The sequence below is a fragment of the Quercus robur genome, chromosome 5, assembly GCF_932294415.1.
Source record: "Quercus robur chromosome 5, dhQueRobu3.1, whole genome shotgun sequence".
Lineage (NCBI taxonomy): Eukaryota > Viridiplantae > Streptophyta > Magnoliopsida > Fagales > Fagaceae > Quercus > Quercus robur.
The window spans coordinates 6,691,825-6,710,537 of NC_065538.1; the positions used below are offsets into that span (position 1 = coordinate 6,691,825).

Below are 18,713 nucleotides of genomic sequence, written 5' to 3' on the forward strand. Positions count from 1 at the left end.
TTGTTTCAAACTACACTAAGTGCAGGGATGAAAAGAAGAATAAAAATGATAGGAAACTATGATTTTCTATCATTTATTATGGGAGAAAATGGAGAGTAGGAAATAGGGTGGGTAGAATTTTTCACCCAGTTATTTTTGTTCCTTTCAAATCGGGGAGAAAATGACTTGAGCAACAAAACTAAAAAATTCTTCTCATTACCCCATTGTTTCAAACTACAATAAGTTCATAATAATAATAATAATAATAATAATAATAACAATAATAATATAATTTCTATCTTATCTTTCCACCATTTACCAAATATTTATGATGGAAAATTAAAATCTCTTTTAATCATTTTATCATTTTTTATCCTTACAAATTTTATTATCATCCCATACAAAAAGAGCTGAAGTGATGTTAATTTGAGATGTAACACTATCATATTGATTTGCAATTCAAGAAAAATACAATAAGACATATATATTCATACATACATACATGTCTTCCTAGATTAGTTTTAGAAAGAAAAAAAAAACATTAAATCTAACAAGAACTAGAATACATTTACAAGAAATAATATTCATAGAAATTAAATATAACAAAGCCACTATAAGCAACCATAAAATAAATAGCAATTAAATTCAACCAAATTAGACTATTTTGGTCAACCATAAATTCAAAATCAATTTCATATCTCTCAACTAAATAGAAATTGAACAATTTTTATTTTTTATAGAAAGTTTCAACCTATGACATCTGCTCTTGATGATAGCTTTTTATCATCAGACCAAAACACTAACCAATATTTGGTGTAGGCGGGGATTGAAACTCAGATTTTTTATACAACCATCAAAGACTTTATCAGTTAAGCTAACTAGAACCCACAAATAGAAATTGAATTAGAGAAGAAGATCATAAATCATAAGATAAATAATTAGGAATCGAACTAAAAGATCAATAAGAAAGAAGTACATTAGGCAAAGTAACAAGTACATCAGCATCTAGAGCAGCTGAAAACGGAGGAATTACTTCTATCCATCTAATACTATCCTCGTTGCCTACCTAGCATAAGAAGCTAATAGCTTGGCTACCCTATTAACAAACTTAACAAGGGACTATACTAAAACTCCAGGACCTGCACATGGATAGGAGAGTGTGGACTTAATCAACAGGATGCCCATTAGCTCAAAAATTATCTCGAATTTTCTGCCTAGCACTAGTTCCTACTAATAGTCTAATACTATACCCTCACGGCCTCTCTAATCTCTAATGATAATTCCCACACCAGTACAACATAGGTCCTTGAATAGCTATGGGATTTGGTCTCACTCAAGAAAAAAAGTGTGGGATATGGTTGACATGTTTTAAAGGAGGAAAGGAAAAGTCAAAAGATGAAAAGTAGGGATTTGGGGTGGGGAATTTTTATGGCTGATGTATTGGAGGAGGGGCCAAGCTTTTCTCATAGGGGGCAGCTCTTAAATGAGAAGGTGTGATACCTATTTCTTCCTACTATTATAGAGGTTTTATTTATTATTTTTTTTTTTTTGTTGGGGGGGGGGGGGGGTAAGGACTCGTAAATAGTTGGAAAAATAAACAAAAATTAAATAAAATAAGTAGATAACTCAGGTGGAACTTGCAAATAGTAGGAAAAATAAACAATAAGATGGCTTACAATCTAATCCTAAACAGGCGGTACTAACCTACTTTTCAAGTTTGACAGCCTAATTTTTTGATTTTAGGGTACTAATATATGTGCCCACAACTCCTTGGTTTATGCTGTGGAGTTGAAGATTTGGAGTTGGTGTTTACTATGCAACCACAGATTGCAAATGGGTTTGTACAAAATTGAAAGATTAAAACACCCAGTTAGTAATTAGCTTAACTATTCAAACAAGGCCATCAAAATTCTTTTTTCTTATTCTTTCTAATCAGTCATCACATCCCACAATAGCTATTCTTATCACCCATCATAATTTTTTTTGAAATGGAAAATGAGATATAAAATATGTTTCTAATGCTATAACAAATAATCAGAATGAAAATTCGCAAAGAGAGAGAGACCCTTGAAACGAGAAGGGTATTCAAGCTTTGTAGAAATTAGTCTCTCTCTCTCTTGGATTTGGATTAGTTAGGATGTCAGCACTAGCAAGCTCCAATTGTGGATTTTAAGAGGAAAGCCGCCAAGGAGAGAGACAGAGTGTGTGTGGGTGTGCACCATAAGATAAGGCTCTTGCATCTTCTTTTACACTAAGAAGTAGTAGAAAACAAACTGATACAATTTTATTTATTATTTTTTTTTTGTAATAATATATGTGATTTGAATAATTTGATTATCCAATTAATTGGTGACAATTTTGTGGTAACACAATATGAATCCAAAAAAGGTGCCAGTTTACACATGATTGTCATACTATTATAGTAGTAGTTCTCAGCCTACAGTTGCTTTGATGACTTACAAGAGTTGCAGCTAATTTGGAAGCAGAGAAAATAATGAATGAAAAGGAATATAAAAAAAATTATATATGCTTCTTTTTCTTCATTTATTTGGGAGTTTTAATTGATAGAATCTTTTCACTTGTTTAGGAGTTTAAGTCCATTCCATTCCTTTATGATCATTTCATTGTGAACTCACAAATGAAGGCTTAGAAATAAGGTTATAATCAATTACAATAAGGTGACAAATTACACCTTAAAATCTCAATAATTGGTATTTTTTTTTTAATCCACAAATGCTCTACAATGATGTAAACGTGGAAAATAAATTTTTGAATAAAATCTTTTATGAAAATGTAGTACTTGTTTTCTAGTTTTCAAAATAAAATAAGTGCATAATAATAATAATAATAATAATAATAATTGTGGGGGCCACATAGCCAGAAAGTACTGTTAAAACTGTATATATGGGCCTATAGCCTAGTCCGAGGATATTTACTTGTCCGAGGATGGTCAAATAATGTTGTTATGAGAATGGTTGAAGAGGAAGAGATAAGGATTGTACATGATAGTCCAAAAGATGTCTGAGGAGAAAAGTCATGTCGGAAATATGGATCCGAAATCAGTAGGAATGTCCTATCGTCCTGAACATCCTTCCAGGTTACATCAAGGTTAGAAGTCAGACATTGGATAGGAGAGAAGTAGGGGAAAGCAACAAATATGTACAAAAGCTGCTACCTCCACATTAAATGCATCCCAGCTAACTCTCTGGCCGCATTAATGTGGAGATGATACCTGAACAGTGGTGAAGCAGCATTACAACTGCTAGTTGAAGGTTTTGGGAGATGTTGGATGGGACAAGAAGGAGTGCCAAAAATCTAACCTACACGTGTATGGTGGGGATGATGCCAAAAGATATATTATATAGCATGGAAAGGGAGGGGGACGAAGAGGACGATCATTTTTCAATTCCTGTAATATTGATCATCAATTAGACATAATAACAGAGATCTTCGAACTGTGCCGAGGACAAATTTTCTTACCATATTTGTGTTTGATTCTCTTAAATAAGCAATTGTTATTGCCTTTCTTACATACTAGAATTAGTTCTTTTACCCACGCTCTATAAATTCATTATTTGGGCTAAAACCCAATCCTATATTGGGTGAAATCCAAATTCAGTCCTTACAATAATAATAATTTAATGTATATCCTTTTGCTTTTCCATCACTATTACCAAACACAAATGGTGGAAAAATAAAAAAATTTCTATCATTTTTTATCTTTCAACTTTCCATCATCCCAATCAATAGAGTAGAATTGATGTCAATTGAGACATGACATTATTTTTTTAATTTTTTAATTTTTTGTTAATATAATTTTAGTGTACTCTCTTTATGATGTCATATTCATATTCAAGAAAATGTTGTGGTTGAACACATGTATATATGAGTTAAATTTGAAAACTTTGACGATTTATGTTAATTTAATTTGATCCACAATTTATTTATTTTTTATTTTTCATAATGCAATAGTTACAACTTACAATAATGGAGAGAGATGATTTGAATCTTGAATATTTCTGTTAGAAAAATTAGGAGGTGCTAATTGAACTACAAAACTCTTGGCATAAAAACTACTACTTCGTACATTCATAAGTTACTATTAATTTTTTTTTTCTCCTACAAAAAGTATGAAGTTACTTATCAATGCCCCATCATTATAATAAGGTATCTAATGCATTCGTTGCATGCAATAAGTGCCTCACAACTGTGTTCCTTGGTTTGTGGATTCCTATTTGCTGTGAGACTTCATTGGGAATATCAAGATTGGATTAATTTTGTTAATATCCACCAGATGCTTGCCAATTCCCTAAAATTTTCATTTAGAATCAAAATTTCAAGGGCCCATGAGATCAGATTGAACAAATAAGTTTGATAGAATGATCTATCTTCAAAGAAACAAGATTTCTTTTTCCTTTTTTCTGTGCATCAAAAGGGGGTCTATGTTCGTGCTAGAAAATGAAGAGAAGGGTCTATAATTGATTGTCTTTAGTATAACATTAAAATGTTTTGCTTAAATGCTTATGGACAATAACTAAAGCACTTTTGTTTAGTGAAACCAAATAACTTCAATGTCTACAATCAGTTTTTGACTTTTTGTGATGACTATATTTGCTCTAGAAAGACTCCTTGGAAACAATAAGTTCTGGCATCCTAAAGCTATAGAGAACAAAATGGGACAATTCACTACCCTGCAATTTCCTGATGACCAATGAAAAAGGTCTCCTACAGCAATCACGTCACTGCTAAAAGCCTAAAACACATTGCAATGACCAACACATGAAGCTGTCTCATAAGTAAATTCTTTTTTAATAGTGGGTAGAATTTGCTCCATTATTTGATGACTTATGAGCAAACATCCTTGAGAATCTTATACATAGAAAATGGTAGTTGCTCTTATGCTTCTCAATAATCATCTGTTGACAGAGAAAGGCAGTAAATATAATGCAGTCCAAAAAACTAGAAACAGCACGGTGAATAATGTTGGGTATGTAAGGAGACTGCACAAAACACAGCAATGCCTGTTGAAAATTATGCAAAATTTCCTCATGAATCTGACATATTATTTCTTTTCCAAACAATTGATTTGAGTAACTGAAAACCAAGCACCATAGATTCAATTTTATCCTATTCATGGTAAAAGGAGAAGAGTAATACCTCCTCAAAGCTAAAACCTTGTTGTCCACCTGGAGTGCTTTGTAACAATCCAGCCCTGATGATAGTGTAAGGGATTCCTGAGGCCATCAGCAATGATTCATCTTGCTCAGCTAATTTTCTTGCATTGCTTTTCATTAGAGCTTGAATGCCACCAGAACCTCTATAAGCATACAACTGCAACCTTATCAAACCACAATAACAAACAAGAATTTACTTAAATTGATGATGTTTCATGTTTAGACAAGCACACCTAAGAAGAAGACAGATACCTGAGATAAGAGAACTACATGTTGCACCCCTTTCAAGCCCTCAACATTGGATAAGAAACCTTCCTGACAAAACATTAAACAGAATACTTAAGTAGATAGGAAAGATGACCTTAAATAATAGGAATGCCCTGAAGTGGTAGAGAAGCAATTAATCTACGAATAAATAATTTTATATAATTAAGCTGTTGCAAATATAACCAATATATATATATATATATATATGACTTTTGCATGGACAGCTAAAGCTTGTATGGTTTGAGTTTCAACAAAAACACTGAAACAAGGAGACTTTTTTCTGTTATGGAAATGCCAATATCTAAATGCCAGATTATTGTAAATGTTTTAGAGACAAATTCTTGTGGCACATTGGATGCTCTTTTGTGGCCATGACAGTGTGGCACCATATCTCATATCTATTTTAAACATTGACACTTCTGCCATTTTAGTGTTAGTGTATGCCAGCTTCATAAAGATTTTGGTTTTGGCAGATTCATCACCTAAAGGATTTAAATCTAAGCATTAAAAGGGTCAGAAAGAGTATACATTTGGCAAACTACACAACCTCATAAAGTCAGAAGTATACAACTTTGTATGGTAATTATAGCTTATCCCATGAAATAGAATTCATAAATCAATAAGAAAGATTCAGATATGCATACATTTGGGCATATTATTGTGCGAACCCCTCTTAGAGCTTTCTTTAAGAATTTTTTGTCACTTGCATCTCCAACCATTGACTGCATAGAACTTCACAACCCGTAATCTATCTTTCTCAAATGAAAAGAAAGATTAGGGAAAGCAACTGCCAAGATAAACATGACCTCCTAGAAGTAATTTTACCAAAAGTAGAAATCTACCCACCTCAACATAAGTTCCAAAGGCTTCAAGTGCAGTCTGCTTGTCCTTTACCAGTGCTTTAACACGAGTTCCTTTGACAATCAAGGACAATATTACCATCTACATAAGCTAGATAAACCAATCTAAACGCCTACACACTACACAGAAAGTTATACTCATCACAGACTATGTGAGGTATATCAGTATATAAATATTACTAGGCCTCCAATTGCCTAGATATGGGTGCAAGTTACAGTAATAAGCATTTAGAAGTATAAAGATAGCAGTTATCAAGTGGCATTTTGAAACTCATAAAGTAATCAAAATAACATGTTTTCAAGCAATAAAATATTGCTCATGCTGATTCACTTGTCAACGACAGAAAGAAAAGGTTCATTATGCCATTCATTTGTTAGTAAAAAGAAGTTGGGTTCAAATTAAGGCAACACACACCTGGCCTATCTCACTATCTCCATCAGTTACTAAAACTGCATTCCTGGCTTCTTCCACTTCTGTGTTTCGAATGGATAATTCATGAATCAGCAATCTTTCAAAATTTAAAAGCAATATAGAGATAAACACCCATGAATTGCTATTTATAGAACTACCTGATTGATCATCATCTTCAAAAGTGGATTCATCTTTAGAGAAGGGATCAGGTGCCCCATACCATTTCCTTAACTTGGGACCTCCTATACAAACACGCACGTAGACAATTTAAAGTTGAGAATTCGAGCAAATTTTTCACCACATACAAACATGCAGGCAAGCAAGTTCGTGGAATACCCTATCTAGGTGCGACCATAGTGTTGGAGAAAAAAATATTTTGATAGCGAAAAAATTACTGTTGCTACAATGCAATACTAATCTTTAAAAAATAATCTAGTAAGATAAGAACAAGGGGAAAGGAAGATCTCAGAATACTATAGAATCACGTCCAAAATAAGTCCACAAAGATAGATAAAGGCAAAAAGGAACTCGTTCCTAACCAAAGCAGCACTCAAGGAAAAAGACAAGTAAAACACCAACATATTGCTAGAATGGAAAATTTTTCACAACTTGTTAAAAGTGGAAAATTGTAATTAGAGTAATATCATTTTAACACATTTTAACACAGTCCACTACTCATGAAGCATTGACACCATTTTAATATACACCAAAACCAAAATTATTTTCCTAATCTCCAAATTAGGCCCATCAAAAGTAAGTCCATAAAGATAGATAAAGGCTTAAATAAACTCATTCATAATCAACAACATACCAACATATATATATCATATTGTTCAACAATACCATATTATCAACCCAATGGGGCTACTTATATTGTCCTGCCCAAAGCAGACAACTAAACATGAAGATAGAGTCACATAGACCAAATAAAGTCATGTGCATTCTTTTGTTCCAATTCAATGGAGCCAAGGTATCCTAAAACATGTACAACCTCATCAAGTCTTCTCAAGTATACAGAACCTTCAGTAGAATTGTAAACTGAAATGTCACCCATATTTAATAAAGAAAAAAAGAACCATGAAATGCTGATTCATAACAATTTCAGGAGGGCAGTTGAGGGAAGCATATATCAGCTTCGACAAATGTTGGTCATTAACTTATCTAACTGAACTTCATTCTAACATTAGTCTAAAGTCAAATTAATGTGCATTGGTCTATGACAAAAAACATATACATTGCAAGTACAAGCAACAACTTCGACAAAAATTAAATGTTCACGTTAAAAAAATCAGCATTATTACCTAATGATTCATTTATACCTAATTGTTGACATATCTGATGCTAGGAGCAGCATTAATGCTTGAGATTCTAGTGTTTTCTATGATGGCCATTGGTACTACAAGTTACTACAAGTTTTTCCAAACAGCAACACATTCAAATTAGTAAACAAAAATGTAGTATAACAGTTCCTCAATCAAAAATGTAGTTTGTCTCTCAATCAAAAAATCCTATTGTAAAAATTTCCTTGCTAGTCCTCTCAATCAATGTCTAGTCCACCTTATGAAATTCAACAAGGTTAACATTGGACAAGAACCAAAGTGCAAATGGATCATCTTCATTAAACATGCCCACCTCTTCCACAAGGACTGGCTCGCAAGTCATGCTATTTGCATGATAGTACCTCACATGATAACCGGGCCAAGGAGAATTTAGGCTTAACCCCGCTAATGGTGAGTCGCACAAGTCATGCAGCACTAGAAGGAAATCAGCTACAGTCCTGATAGAGTCCATTTCAAAGGAATTAACGAATTTTCTTTTCTTGCCTTTGCCTTCAAACTTGTAGATGGACACACTGTTAATTGGCTCTTGAGCTGCTGTATGATCTAAGGCCGCCACAACATCCCCCATATTTCTCACAAATTTGGCGACATAGCTGAATAAAAATTTTTTTTAAAAAAAGAACAAACCATAAGCAGTGATTGATGCAGGGCAGTGAAGCCAAAAATTTGATGCAGGCAGTGAGGGAAAAAAAAGAACTAAAGTTTGATGCAGGGCAGTGAAGCAAAAAATTTAATGCAGGCAGTGAGGGAAAAAAAAAAAAAAAAAAAGAACTAATGTTTGATGCAGGGAAGTGAAGCAAAAAATTTGATGTAGGCAGTGAGGGAAAATAAAGGAACTTACAATTTTCTGCCATATATTGTTGTACCATTTAGATCATGCACAGCAGAATCAGCCGCACTAGCTAGCTCAAATGATACAGCACCTCTCCTCTTGCCACTACGTCCAGAAAACTTGCATTGGCGGACAAATCCATAGACAGAAAACAGGTCATTCAATTCCTGGTCATCAAGGAAAGGTCCATCAATTCTAACCCAAACTTTAGAACTAATGGACGGCGATTGAAATTCATTCCATACAATAGTCAATTCCCTTCCCTCCATTTTGGTGTCCTGCAGATTTTCTAATGCCTCCCTTGCTGAACAATTACAGTAAGAAACACAAAGAGAAAGAAAAGTAGAGGTTAAGAAATAGAATTCGAAAAGGAAGAGAAGAACACATATAATAGACAGACAGTTTAAATAAACTTATAGTTGTAAATTATTATTACAAATTGTGATTAGTCCTCCTCTTTTTGTCTTCATTCTGTTGATACTTACTGGTAGGACTGCATATTGAGAGTGAGCAACATCTAGTAAATTACTGAGAATTGTAGGCATTAGAGCCCTGGCATCCCAAGTCAGTTTTGAACATTCTGAACCCCCCCCCCCCCTTCCTCTCTTCCTCTATCTGTAATGTAATTCTGACAATTATTGTCTTAGTGAATGGAAATGCTAAACTTTAAGATAGTCTCTCTTGTGGTGATAGCTCTACTCTACTATTGGTTTTGTCTTGATCAGACTTTCCAGTCTTGACTACATATGCTACAAAATATTGCCAGTGTTCTAGTAATACTTTCAGTACTTTATCATGTGAGTGTAGTGGTTGTGAAAATTTTTATATCCACGCAATAGTTTTTATCGTCTTATTTTTCTATCTACTCTATCAAACACTTTCTATCACCCAAAAAAAAAAAAAAAAAAAACAAAACAAAACAAAAAAAAACTCAACCAAACAGAGCACACTAGAAAACTTATTTCACGAAAACAAATGGAAGGCTACCTTTTCTTTTTCCTGCTAAATTTATTTTTCTTTGTAGAATACTAAAGCTAAAGACACAAACAAAGTCATTAATTTTTCAAATTTTACACCCGAAAGCAGGAAAAAAAAAAAAAAAAAATCATGACGTATGAATATCAAATTATTTTAAATTCTATTTGTTGTATATATTATTGCCCATGAAATTTGACTCAAATGAAACTTTTTCCTTCCATAAATACGGATAAATAAAGGAAAAAACTCGTTAGTTCAAAACGCATAGAAAAAAAAGCAACAACAACAATAGTAAATAATTTAATGGCATTATCAAAATAGCACATATAAATGTCCACATTTGATTGCAGAAATGCAGAGAACAAAACATAAACCCCACTAAAACCCCAATCAAAAACCAGACCTCATCAACACACTCACCGTGGTAAAAGTTAATGAATTTCACCAAGGCGCAAGTAGACGTTTCGAATTCGATGCATTCCAACCGCCCAAAATTTGAGAACAGTCGGTGTAGGTCTTCTTCGGAGACATCCTCACCGATGTTCGACACCCTTAAGGTGTTAGGAGGCATTGGGCCCTTAATACCCATGGTGGAGGAGACAGAGACAGAGAGAATGGTGGTGGTGTTTGTGAGAGAGAGTGGCGGTGGTGGTGGTGGTGGTGTTGAGAGAGAGTGGTGGTGGTGGTGGTGTTCGTAAGAGAGAAAGAACGGTGGTATTCGACTGTTGGTGTTTGAGAGAAAGGTGGAATTCGACCGTTGGTGTTTGAGAGAGAGAGAGAGAGAGAGAAGGGAATTTTGAATTTGAGTGAAAAAAATAAAAATGGGATTTTGAGTTTGAATGGTTTAATCCCTTTTTATAATCACTCGTGTTTATAAAATATATATATATATATATATATCTCTAATCGCTCGTGTACTATTTTTTTTTCTTTTGTTTAGGCTAGAGATTAATTTAAATTGATTTTAAAACACCTTTTTTATCTTTTCCTTCTTTTTTTTTTTTAATTTGTTTCATTTCCTCACGATAACTCCTAGAATTTTTCACCATTTTTTTACTATTTAATTTTATTCACTTCACACTAGATTAGTCACCAATATCCTTGGAACTTATGGAAAAGGGAAGAAAATAATAATTCCTAATTGTCACTTAATACAGGATAGATTTTTTTTTTTTTTTTTTTTTTTATACCACAAGATATATGAGTAACATTTTGTCCATTCCTAACAAGTAAGTTCTTAAATTAAACTTACGAATACTTTTTTTTTTTTTTTTTTAAGGAAAAAACCTAAGATTGCTTTAATCTATATATATTAATAGACAAAGCTTAAAGATTGCTTTAATTTATCAATTATGATATACTAGTGGAAGACCCATGTAATGCGTGAAAATAAATAATTATTTTGTATTGTAATATTATGTATAATTTTTTCCCTAAAAATTATACAATTTCTATTCGGTCTAATTAGATCTACTTCAACCCAATTTGGTCCACTCAGTCAATTTTGGTCACCTTCAGTCCATTTTAGACTAATTGGGCTTTTTAAGTTGATTCTTTTTGTAGGTTTGCTTTTCAAGTTTAGCTAAAAATTTCATTTTTTTTTCTTAATTTTTGGATTGGAAAGTATGAAATTTTATTATATTTGGGCTAAACTCTTTAGTTTTGAGTAAAAAAATTCAAAGAAAATAGACATTAGAAATTAGATATATGAGCCCTAAAAATGCAATAAAAATAATGAACATTTAAAAGTATTATTCAATCCACATTGGTTCCATTCGGTCCATTCTATCCTCTTCGGTCCATACATCGTAATCGGTTAATTCGGTCCTATTTAGTCCATTCTGTCCACTAAAGTTCAATTCGGCCCATTCGGTCTTATTCAGTCCACTTCGATCTCATTAGGTTAACATTGGCTCTATTTGGTCCACATTGGTCCTATTCTGTCCACTTCGGTCCTATTTGCTCTATTCAGTCCACTTCGGTCCATTCATTGTGTCTATATATATATATAAAAGTCAAATCTGAGAGAAAATTCAATTAAATTCTAACCTAATTAAATTTCAATTGTGGGTTAATTTTGTGACATCTGTTCACTTAAGTACTTTAATTTTTGTGCAAGTGAATTAATGAGTGCAAAATACTAAAAGTCTAATATTAATGAACTATTATAATAATAATAATAATAATAATAATAATAAATCAATCGCATATCTACTCAACAAAATCTCCTCACGTTTTATCTTATCGGAAATTAGAATAAAAATTATCGTAAGTAATATTAAATTTAGTTAAGAATTTTAATATGCATCTAATTATGATTATATTTCTAATAAAATTTGATTAATTATGTATATTTTGATGATAAAAAATGTGTTTATTTTTAAATGCATCCATATATATACATGGGTTATAAACTAATTATATTTAAATCGCTAGAACAAATAAATACAACTTTTTTATTTTTTTTGTGCATTATTATGAAGTGAAGCAACCATTAATGTTTAAAAAAAAAAAAAAAAAAAAAAAAAAAAAAAAAAAAAAAAAAAAAAAAAAAAAAAAAACAAAAACAAGTAATAGACAGGTAATTGGATTACGTTGATCTGACCAATATTTCTCAAGGTGCAATCTTTATTTCATGCTCACATATCTCTCCGGCCAAGGAATAATAAATCTTTATTTTTGACATACCTTTCTCTTGTTCTAGGTTCTTGCCTAACATATGCACTTCTTTGAAGGTACACTAAATCAACAAAAATGGAGTAATTGCTATGAGAAGTAGTCATCATCACCAAGTTGGTACGCTAAAAACATGTAAACTACAAAATAGTTTGAGAATTCGAAGTTGGCCATTTCAAAGGCAATACTAGAGACAGTGGATGATTTTTTTGTCCATGAAAAACAACCCTTTATTAATTTATTTGAACCGTGTTATTTTCTAGTAATGACATCACAACACAATTACTTTCCAACTTATGCTAATCACATTGTACCTTTTTCTGATTTTTTTTGAAAGAGTGGCGTTATTTAAGTGGCGTTTTTTTGAAACAGATGTGTTTCTTTGGCTGGACAACTGCCAACCTGATGGAGGGATTGTATGTGATGCTGGGAGCACATTAATGGCAGAGATTCTAGTGTTCTCTCTGATGGTCATTGGTGCTGATTCAAGTTAAAAGTGCTTCAGGTAAACCTGGAAGAGGAGGGGTTCTGTAGAATGGACAGGACTGTTACTAAATCTGGTATCTTCAATTGTGCAGAAATCTTGTATCAGATCAAAGCATCCAATTGTTAATTGGCGGATGGTCTGGCATTCTTCTACTACCGCAAGGCATTCATTCATCTCGTGGTTGGCTCTTAGAAAGAAATAGACTACCCATGACAGACTTAAATTGTTTGGTATCAAGGTGACATCTTGCGTGTATTTCATTGAGGGTATAGAGAAAGCAGGGGTCGCTTGAATTTAGAGTGCTCTTTTCCTATGAAAGTGGCATCAGATTGAGATGTTATGTATGATTAGATTGAGGAGGCAGTGTTGGTCTAAAATCCAACAATGGGGTGTCTAGGTTTTGAAGGGGAAGGGTCTCAAATCTGTGATCAAGAGCATCTGCTGTATATCACATGTGACTGCAAAGAAACGAGAATGTTTAATGGTCTCATCAAGCTTGAGGAGAGCATAATTCAAGCAATCAAGTGGGATGTGAAATCTAGACTTGGTTGCTGCAGGAGGTTTAAAGACTCTGCAGAACAGAATCCTCCGCAATCACAGGGCTATCCCTTGCTCGGTGTTAACTGGTGGAAAGAACTAATTGTTCAGGGGTCCGGGTTCTTGGTTAGGCCACTGTAAATTTTATTGTTTTTTGTTTGAGTTGGTTTCAAAATTAATATCCAAGGTCTAATATCATTCAAGAGATTCGTTTTTTTGGTTTCAGAACCATTTCTAAAGGAAAAAATAAAACATTTTAAACGCTATTATTTTTATTTTGATGACAAGATGGCAGCAATTTCTTCGTTAATTAAGTGCTCAAGCAAAATTTAGAGACCAGCAAAAGGTTGTTATTAAGGAACAATAACAAACTTGTGTAGCAAATGATTGTCATATTTGCCATAGAACATCAAGAAAATGGTCCAACAAAAGAAAGACATATTAGCATTTGATAATCTGGCAAAAATTCATACCTGAAAAAAGTAATCCGTGAGTTTATCTGATTATCAAGCTCAATCATTGAAATGTGCTCAAAATTAACTCCAGTCACTATACCCACCGTGTTGTCCACGCTACATGAAGACAATTGAAAATTAATTCCTAGAATTCAGGTCATATATAGATCTGTTCAAACTAGACCCACATTAGATTCCATACCCTAACTCTAAACAAGATAACTAACATAAATTAATTAGTGGCTAGAATTTGCAATTAGGGGAAAAACAAAAACAAAAACAAGAATTTGAATGTAAATATACCTAAAAACAGGAAACTAATTAGTAGCTAGAAATCCCTATAATCTCGTAACAACTATAAAATAAAGGGATCGACTTGAAGTCTTGAAATCTGGCTTTTTCAGCAAGTAGCTTATAAGGTAAAATTATATAAAGAAGCATAGATTATAATCTCTAAAGTGTACTTAATTTCTAACAGGCTGTAAGATATTCAATCTGAAAATCAAAGGTTTAATACAACACTACATACCTTGTTGTTGCAAGGGAGCTTCCAGAGGGTGAGAAGTAAGCAGAGTGCACAGCCCTATTATGACTAAATTCCTTTAGAGGTTTGGGTTGATCTCAAATCCCATATGCAGGCGGTTCCATCAGAGGAACTAATAGCCATGATGTTAAAGTTTTCGAAATTAAAGTCTATCGAGTTAATCGTCCTTTCATGCAAATTCCAATAGGAAGATTGTTTAATGTTAAAGTTGTAATAAGACAATACAATACAATCTTGGGTGTATCTCAATGGCTTCATACAAGTCTCTTTTTTTTGGACAACGAATGGAACCTTTCTAAAGTAGAGTCCTTTGAACTCACCTCTAGCTAGTAAAACCTACGGGCAACTGACCCCACCCGTCAGAACAAATTGTCGGGGGAATCAAAGAGCATTCAGTCCTGACAATAATTTCCTAAATCAATAGACATTTAAGGTCCAAATGCAAACTAAATGTGCATGCGGTTCATAATTTTAACAACTAGTTGACATGCCAACACTAAAATTTCTAGGCAATCAATTACAAACAATAGATAAAAATTTATGTACTATACAACCAATCTTTCAATCAAACCAAATCATTACCTTTGAAAAGGAATGTTGATGCATTGAAATTCCTGAAATGGCAGAAAGATGCGGGCGATACAAATAAATCCTTTCTCCTTCCCCTTCATCCACACTAGAATTAAAATCCCAAAACCCAACATTCCCAATCTCGTTCCCGACCACAATCGTTGTCACATTGCTACAAGGCAGAAACCTCAAATTCGTTATGCCCCTATTCTTCCCCGGCACAAATTGCCTAATATACTCCGGTTTCCAACTCAAAGAACCCAATTCCAAACCACTCCCACTTTCACACACACCCTTTATGGAATTCCCATCACCAAATTCCTCATGGGGTTCTTTGAAATTCTTTCGATTAGTTCTTTACCGAACCTGGCTCCACTATAAGCATCACTCATACTAATAGGCCCCAAGTGTGCAAGGGACATTATATTGACTATTGAGATTGGGGTGTGAGAATTCTGGTCTCATTCCCTGAGTACGCAACGACCTTCGGGTTTGGGTTTTGGGTTTTGGGTGTTGGGTTTATCTTCCTCCGAACTCAAATTCCAAAAAGCTGCTCTGAAGTAAATGCGAATGGGAATTAGAGAAGAATTTGTTCTTACTTGGAAAATAAAAAATAAAAACCCCAAAACGATATTGCTTTTTGAGAAAAACGACATGACGTGCAAAACATTAATGCAATTGCAAACGGGTATGTCGTTTTATTGCATGCAAAAGCAAATTTTCCTAGTCTATATCAATATAACTATTATATTATACTAACTCGTTACACGCATTTTGCGACTCTTTTTATTTCCAAATATAATATTCAATTGGTAGATTCAAAATTGAAACTTGAGTGGGACTCACAAACCTATCATCTCGTCCTTTGGTCCATCAATCTGATTTTTCTTTTTTCTATTACTCGCCTATTTGTGGAATAACTTAGTATTTTTGTCTCCCGTTGGAAGCCATATTGCTCTGGACCGTTGTCGCCAAAAGACTTCTTCTTGGTGTAGTAGCTTGGTGATCTCCGCCCTCTTTTTTTTAATCTGTTCCAGGTTGTTTGCATATCCTAGATTGATAAAGGTCTCCACCTCCTTCTGTTTCTCATTAATTCTGACTTTAGTGTTGCCAAAGGTCATATGGCTCCATGCCACCAGTTTAAGATGGCAATGCTTTATTTTCTCAAAAGGTCTGAACATTGGGCTACCGCTCTGTGGGTGTATCCTCCAAGCCTCTCTTATTACTTTCTCACAATCTTAGTGTGCTAACCACCTTTCTTCAAAATGGTGGAGCCTCCTTTTTCGATTCTGCCTTGGCTGGGTAGTATGCTGGGTAGTCAAGAGTATCTAGTCATGGTCTTAGTAGGATACCTGCAAGTGAAAAATCCATGCTTCAGGAAACAACACTTGCCAAGGAGGGGTGGCGCAGGCTCTGTCCAGCCTTTCTTGCACAAACGCATCCCCTGGTCATCCATTTCTCCATGTGAAGATATGTTCCTAGATGCCAAGGTCTTCAAGGCCACTTTGAAGTAGGGCCTTTTTGAAAGCAAGCATCGGAGCCAATGGCTTAGGTATGCCACCTTGTTTCTCATGAAAGTGTAGAATCTCATTGAAGTCTCCTTGGCATACCCATGGTAGCGATAGTAGGTGTTTGAGGAATTCCCATGATTCATGCTTCCTATGTCCCTCTGGTCAACCATAGAAGTCGATTATGCGCCAAGGTTGCTAGTCAGGTGTCAAGATATGTGCATCAATGTGATTAATGGAGTAGGTTTGGATGTGTAGGTTACACTCTGCCTTCTAGAACATACCCAGTCCTCCACTCCGTTCGTCATTAGGTATTGCCAGGATCGATTGAAAGCTGAGGACAAAACATATATTCCTCATCTGTGCAATATTCTTCTTTGTTTCCATAAGGAACAACGGTGGGTCCTTTACTTCTCACCATGTTTGTGAGAACATCCACTACCAGCTGGTTCCCAAACCCTTGGCAGTTCCAACTTATAATGATCATTGCAATCGGTGGAGCTGCCTTGCAACCTCCACCGTTGATGAGGTTGGATAGGGACAGCCCACATCTTGTTTAGTTCTTTTTTCTTTCCCACTGGTTTCATCTTCATTTTCCACCCCTCTCACTACCTTGGCTCTTTTACGGCCCACTATCACCTTTACCTTTGTTTCCTGTTTTTTACCCTCCTAATATGGTCCACGAGCAAGTCTCACCCACGTTGGTTGTTTTGGTTGAGTGCTAGTATAAATGGTCACGTGCCCTGCATGGTCACTAAAGTTGTCTAACTCCATGTGATTTGCATGGCTGTGTTGCATGCTCGCCTCTTGTTGGTTTGTGATTATAGGTTTTTTGTGCATGTTTGTACTAAGTGGTGGGTCATGTTCAGCAATCATGTGAGATATTCATTCATCTCCCTCTCTCTCTCTCTCTCTCTCAAACAAAGCTATCTATAACGAGTTCATTCTCGGATTATCAACCGATACTCCTCTACTCATCGATTGAGCTTCTTTTGTAAAACTCCTTCCTGTTCTCACATTTTTGCTATTATTTTTCCGTTAACATTGAGTTCTCTCTAGTCGCTAATCGACAGTGAAGGTTTCCTCATCCACTAGGTAATATTAATATAGTTTGTTGTTGTTTAAAAACTTTAATTCGATTTCAAATATTCTCATTTGCTTGTAACCTGAATTGAATGAACTTTTTTTTTTTTTTTTGTTAATTAAAACAAAGCTAGGATTTTTATTTTTCCTCCCCAAAAAAAATTTTGGTAACCGACACAGATATGTCGGTGGTAATAGTCGGTGGCTTGGGTTGTTTTGGTTGAGGTGATGAAGTCTGGATCCATTTGCGCCCACAACCAGGAGAGTGGGTAAGGACTGCTCACCCTATGTGAGAAGAAAGGCTCCTAACGTGAGGAGGAAAAAAAATTATTACACAACTTTATTAGATTTAATGAGTAATGTAAGGATTCATTAAATCCTTCCCACCTCTTCCCCCAACTTCCCTCATCCAAACACATTACACATTAGTAACAATTTAAAAAAGAAAAAAGAAAAGAAAAGAAATACTCGTCCTTTCTTTAAGATGAGTGGTGGTGGTGGTGGTTTTCTTCGAAATGCTTGAAATTCTTTCGATTAGTTCTTTACCGAACCTGGCTCCACCATAAGCATCACTCATACTAATAGGCCCCAAGTGTGCAAGGGACATTATATTGAGATTGGGGTCTGAGAATTCTGGTCTCATTCCCTGAGAATGCAACGACCTCTGGGTTTGGGTTTCTCTTCCTCCGGACTCAAATTGTTCGATTTGGCTTCAACTCTTAAAAAATAAATAATAAAAAAATTGAGAAATGGGTTTTCTTTTCTAAACGAAAATAATGATAGGTTTTGGTTTTTTGGATGAATTATTACAAAGAAAGTATTTTCATGGAAAGTGAAATTGAGAGAGAGAGAGAGAGACCTTTGGCGCTTTGAAGAGGTGGAGAAGAGCTGAGTGGCTTTGGAGTGGATTCTAAGGGCAGCCATCATTTCTTCATTGCGGCGAATGTTCTCGAGGCGCTTGTGCTTGTACTCTATGAGTTTCTGAGAAGACGCCATTGGAGAGCTCAGAGA

The 18,713-nt window shown here is 34.5% G+C and overlaps 2 protein-coding genes across 2 annotated transcripts; both read right to left on the bottom strand.

Annotated features, from left to right (window-relative positions):
* Positions 1 to 4,980: 4,980 nt before the first annotated feature.
* On the bottom strand, positions 4,981 to 7,746 carry LOC126727730 (uncharacterized). The gene is made up of 6 exons (XM_050433650.1): positions 7,713 to 7,746; positions 6,696 to 6,934; positions 6,267 to 6,362; positions 6,065 to 6,142; positions 5,406 to 5,468; positions 4,981 to 5,310 (listed from the first exon to the last, which is right to left on the bottom strand). Exons 1-6 carry the CDS (start codon positions 7,744 to 7,746, stop codon positions 5,107 to 5,109), a joined length of 714 nt encoding a protein of 237 aa, XP_050289607.1. The 3' UTR covers positions 4,981 to 5,106.
* Positions 7,747 to 8,105: 359 nt separating this feature from the next.
* On the bottom strand, positions 8,106 to 10,676 carry LOC126724953 (polyadenylate-binding protein 6-like). Its single transcript, XM_050429402.1, has 3 exons — positions 10,263 to 10,676; positions 8,874 to 9,168; positions 8,106 to 8,625 (listed from the first exon to the last, which is right to left on the bottom strand). The coding sequence occupies exons 1-3, from the start codon at positions 10,429 to 10,431 to the stop codon at positions 8,241 to 8,243; spliced, it is 849 nt and encodes a 282-aa protein (XP_050285359.1). The 5' UTR covers positions 10,432 to 10,676; the 3' UTR covers positions 8,106 to 8,240.
* Between the last annotated feature and the right edge of the window lie 8,037 nt (positions 10,677 to 18,713).

Coding starts and splice junctions, on each gene's coding strand:
- LOC126724953 (XM_050429402.1), bottom strand. CDS start 10,431: ATGGGTATTAAGGGCCCAATGCCTCCTAACACCTTAAGGGTGTCGAAC. Junction 9,169..10,262: donor ATTCATTAACTTTTACCACG/GTGAGTGTGTTG, acceptor GTAATTGTTCAG/CAAGGGAGGCATTAGAAAAT. Junction 8,626..8,873: donor ACAATATATGGCAGAAAATT/GTAAGTTCCTTT, acceptor ATTTTTATTCAG/CTATGTCGCCAAATTTGTGA.
- LOC126727730 (XM_050433650.1), bottom strand. CDS start 7,746: ATGGGTGACATTTCAGTTTACAATTCTACTGAAG. Junction 6,143..6,266: donor CCTTTGGAACTTATGTTGAG/GTGGGTAGATTT, acceptor AGTTCTATGCAG/TCAATGGTTGGAGATGCAAG. Junction 5,311..5,405: donor ATGTAGTTCTCTTATCTCAG/GTATCTGTCTTC, acceptor ATAAGGTTGCAG/TTGTATGCTTATAGAGGTTC.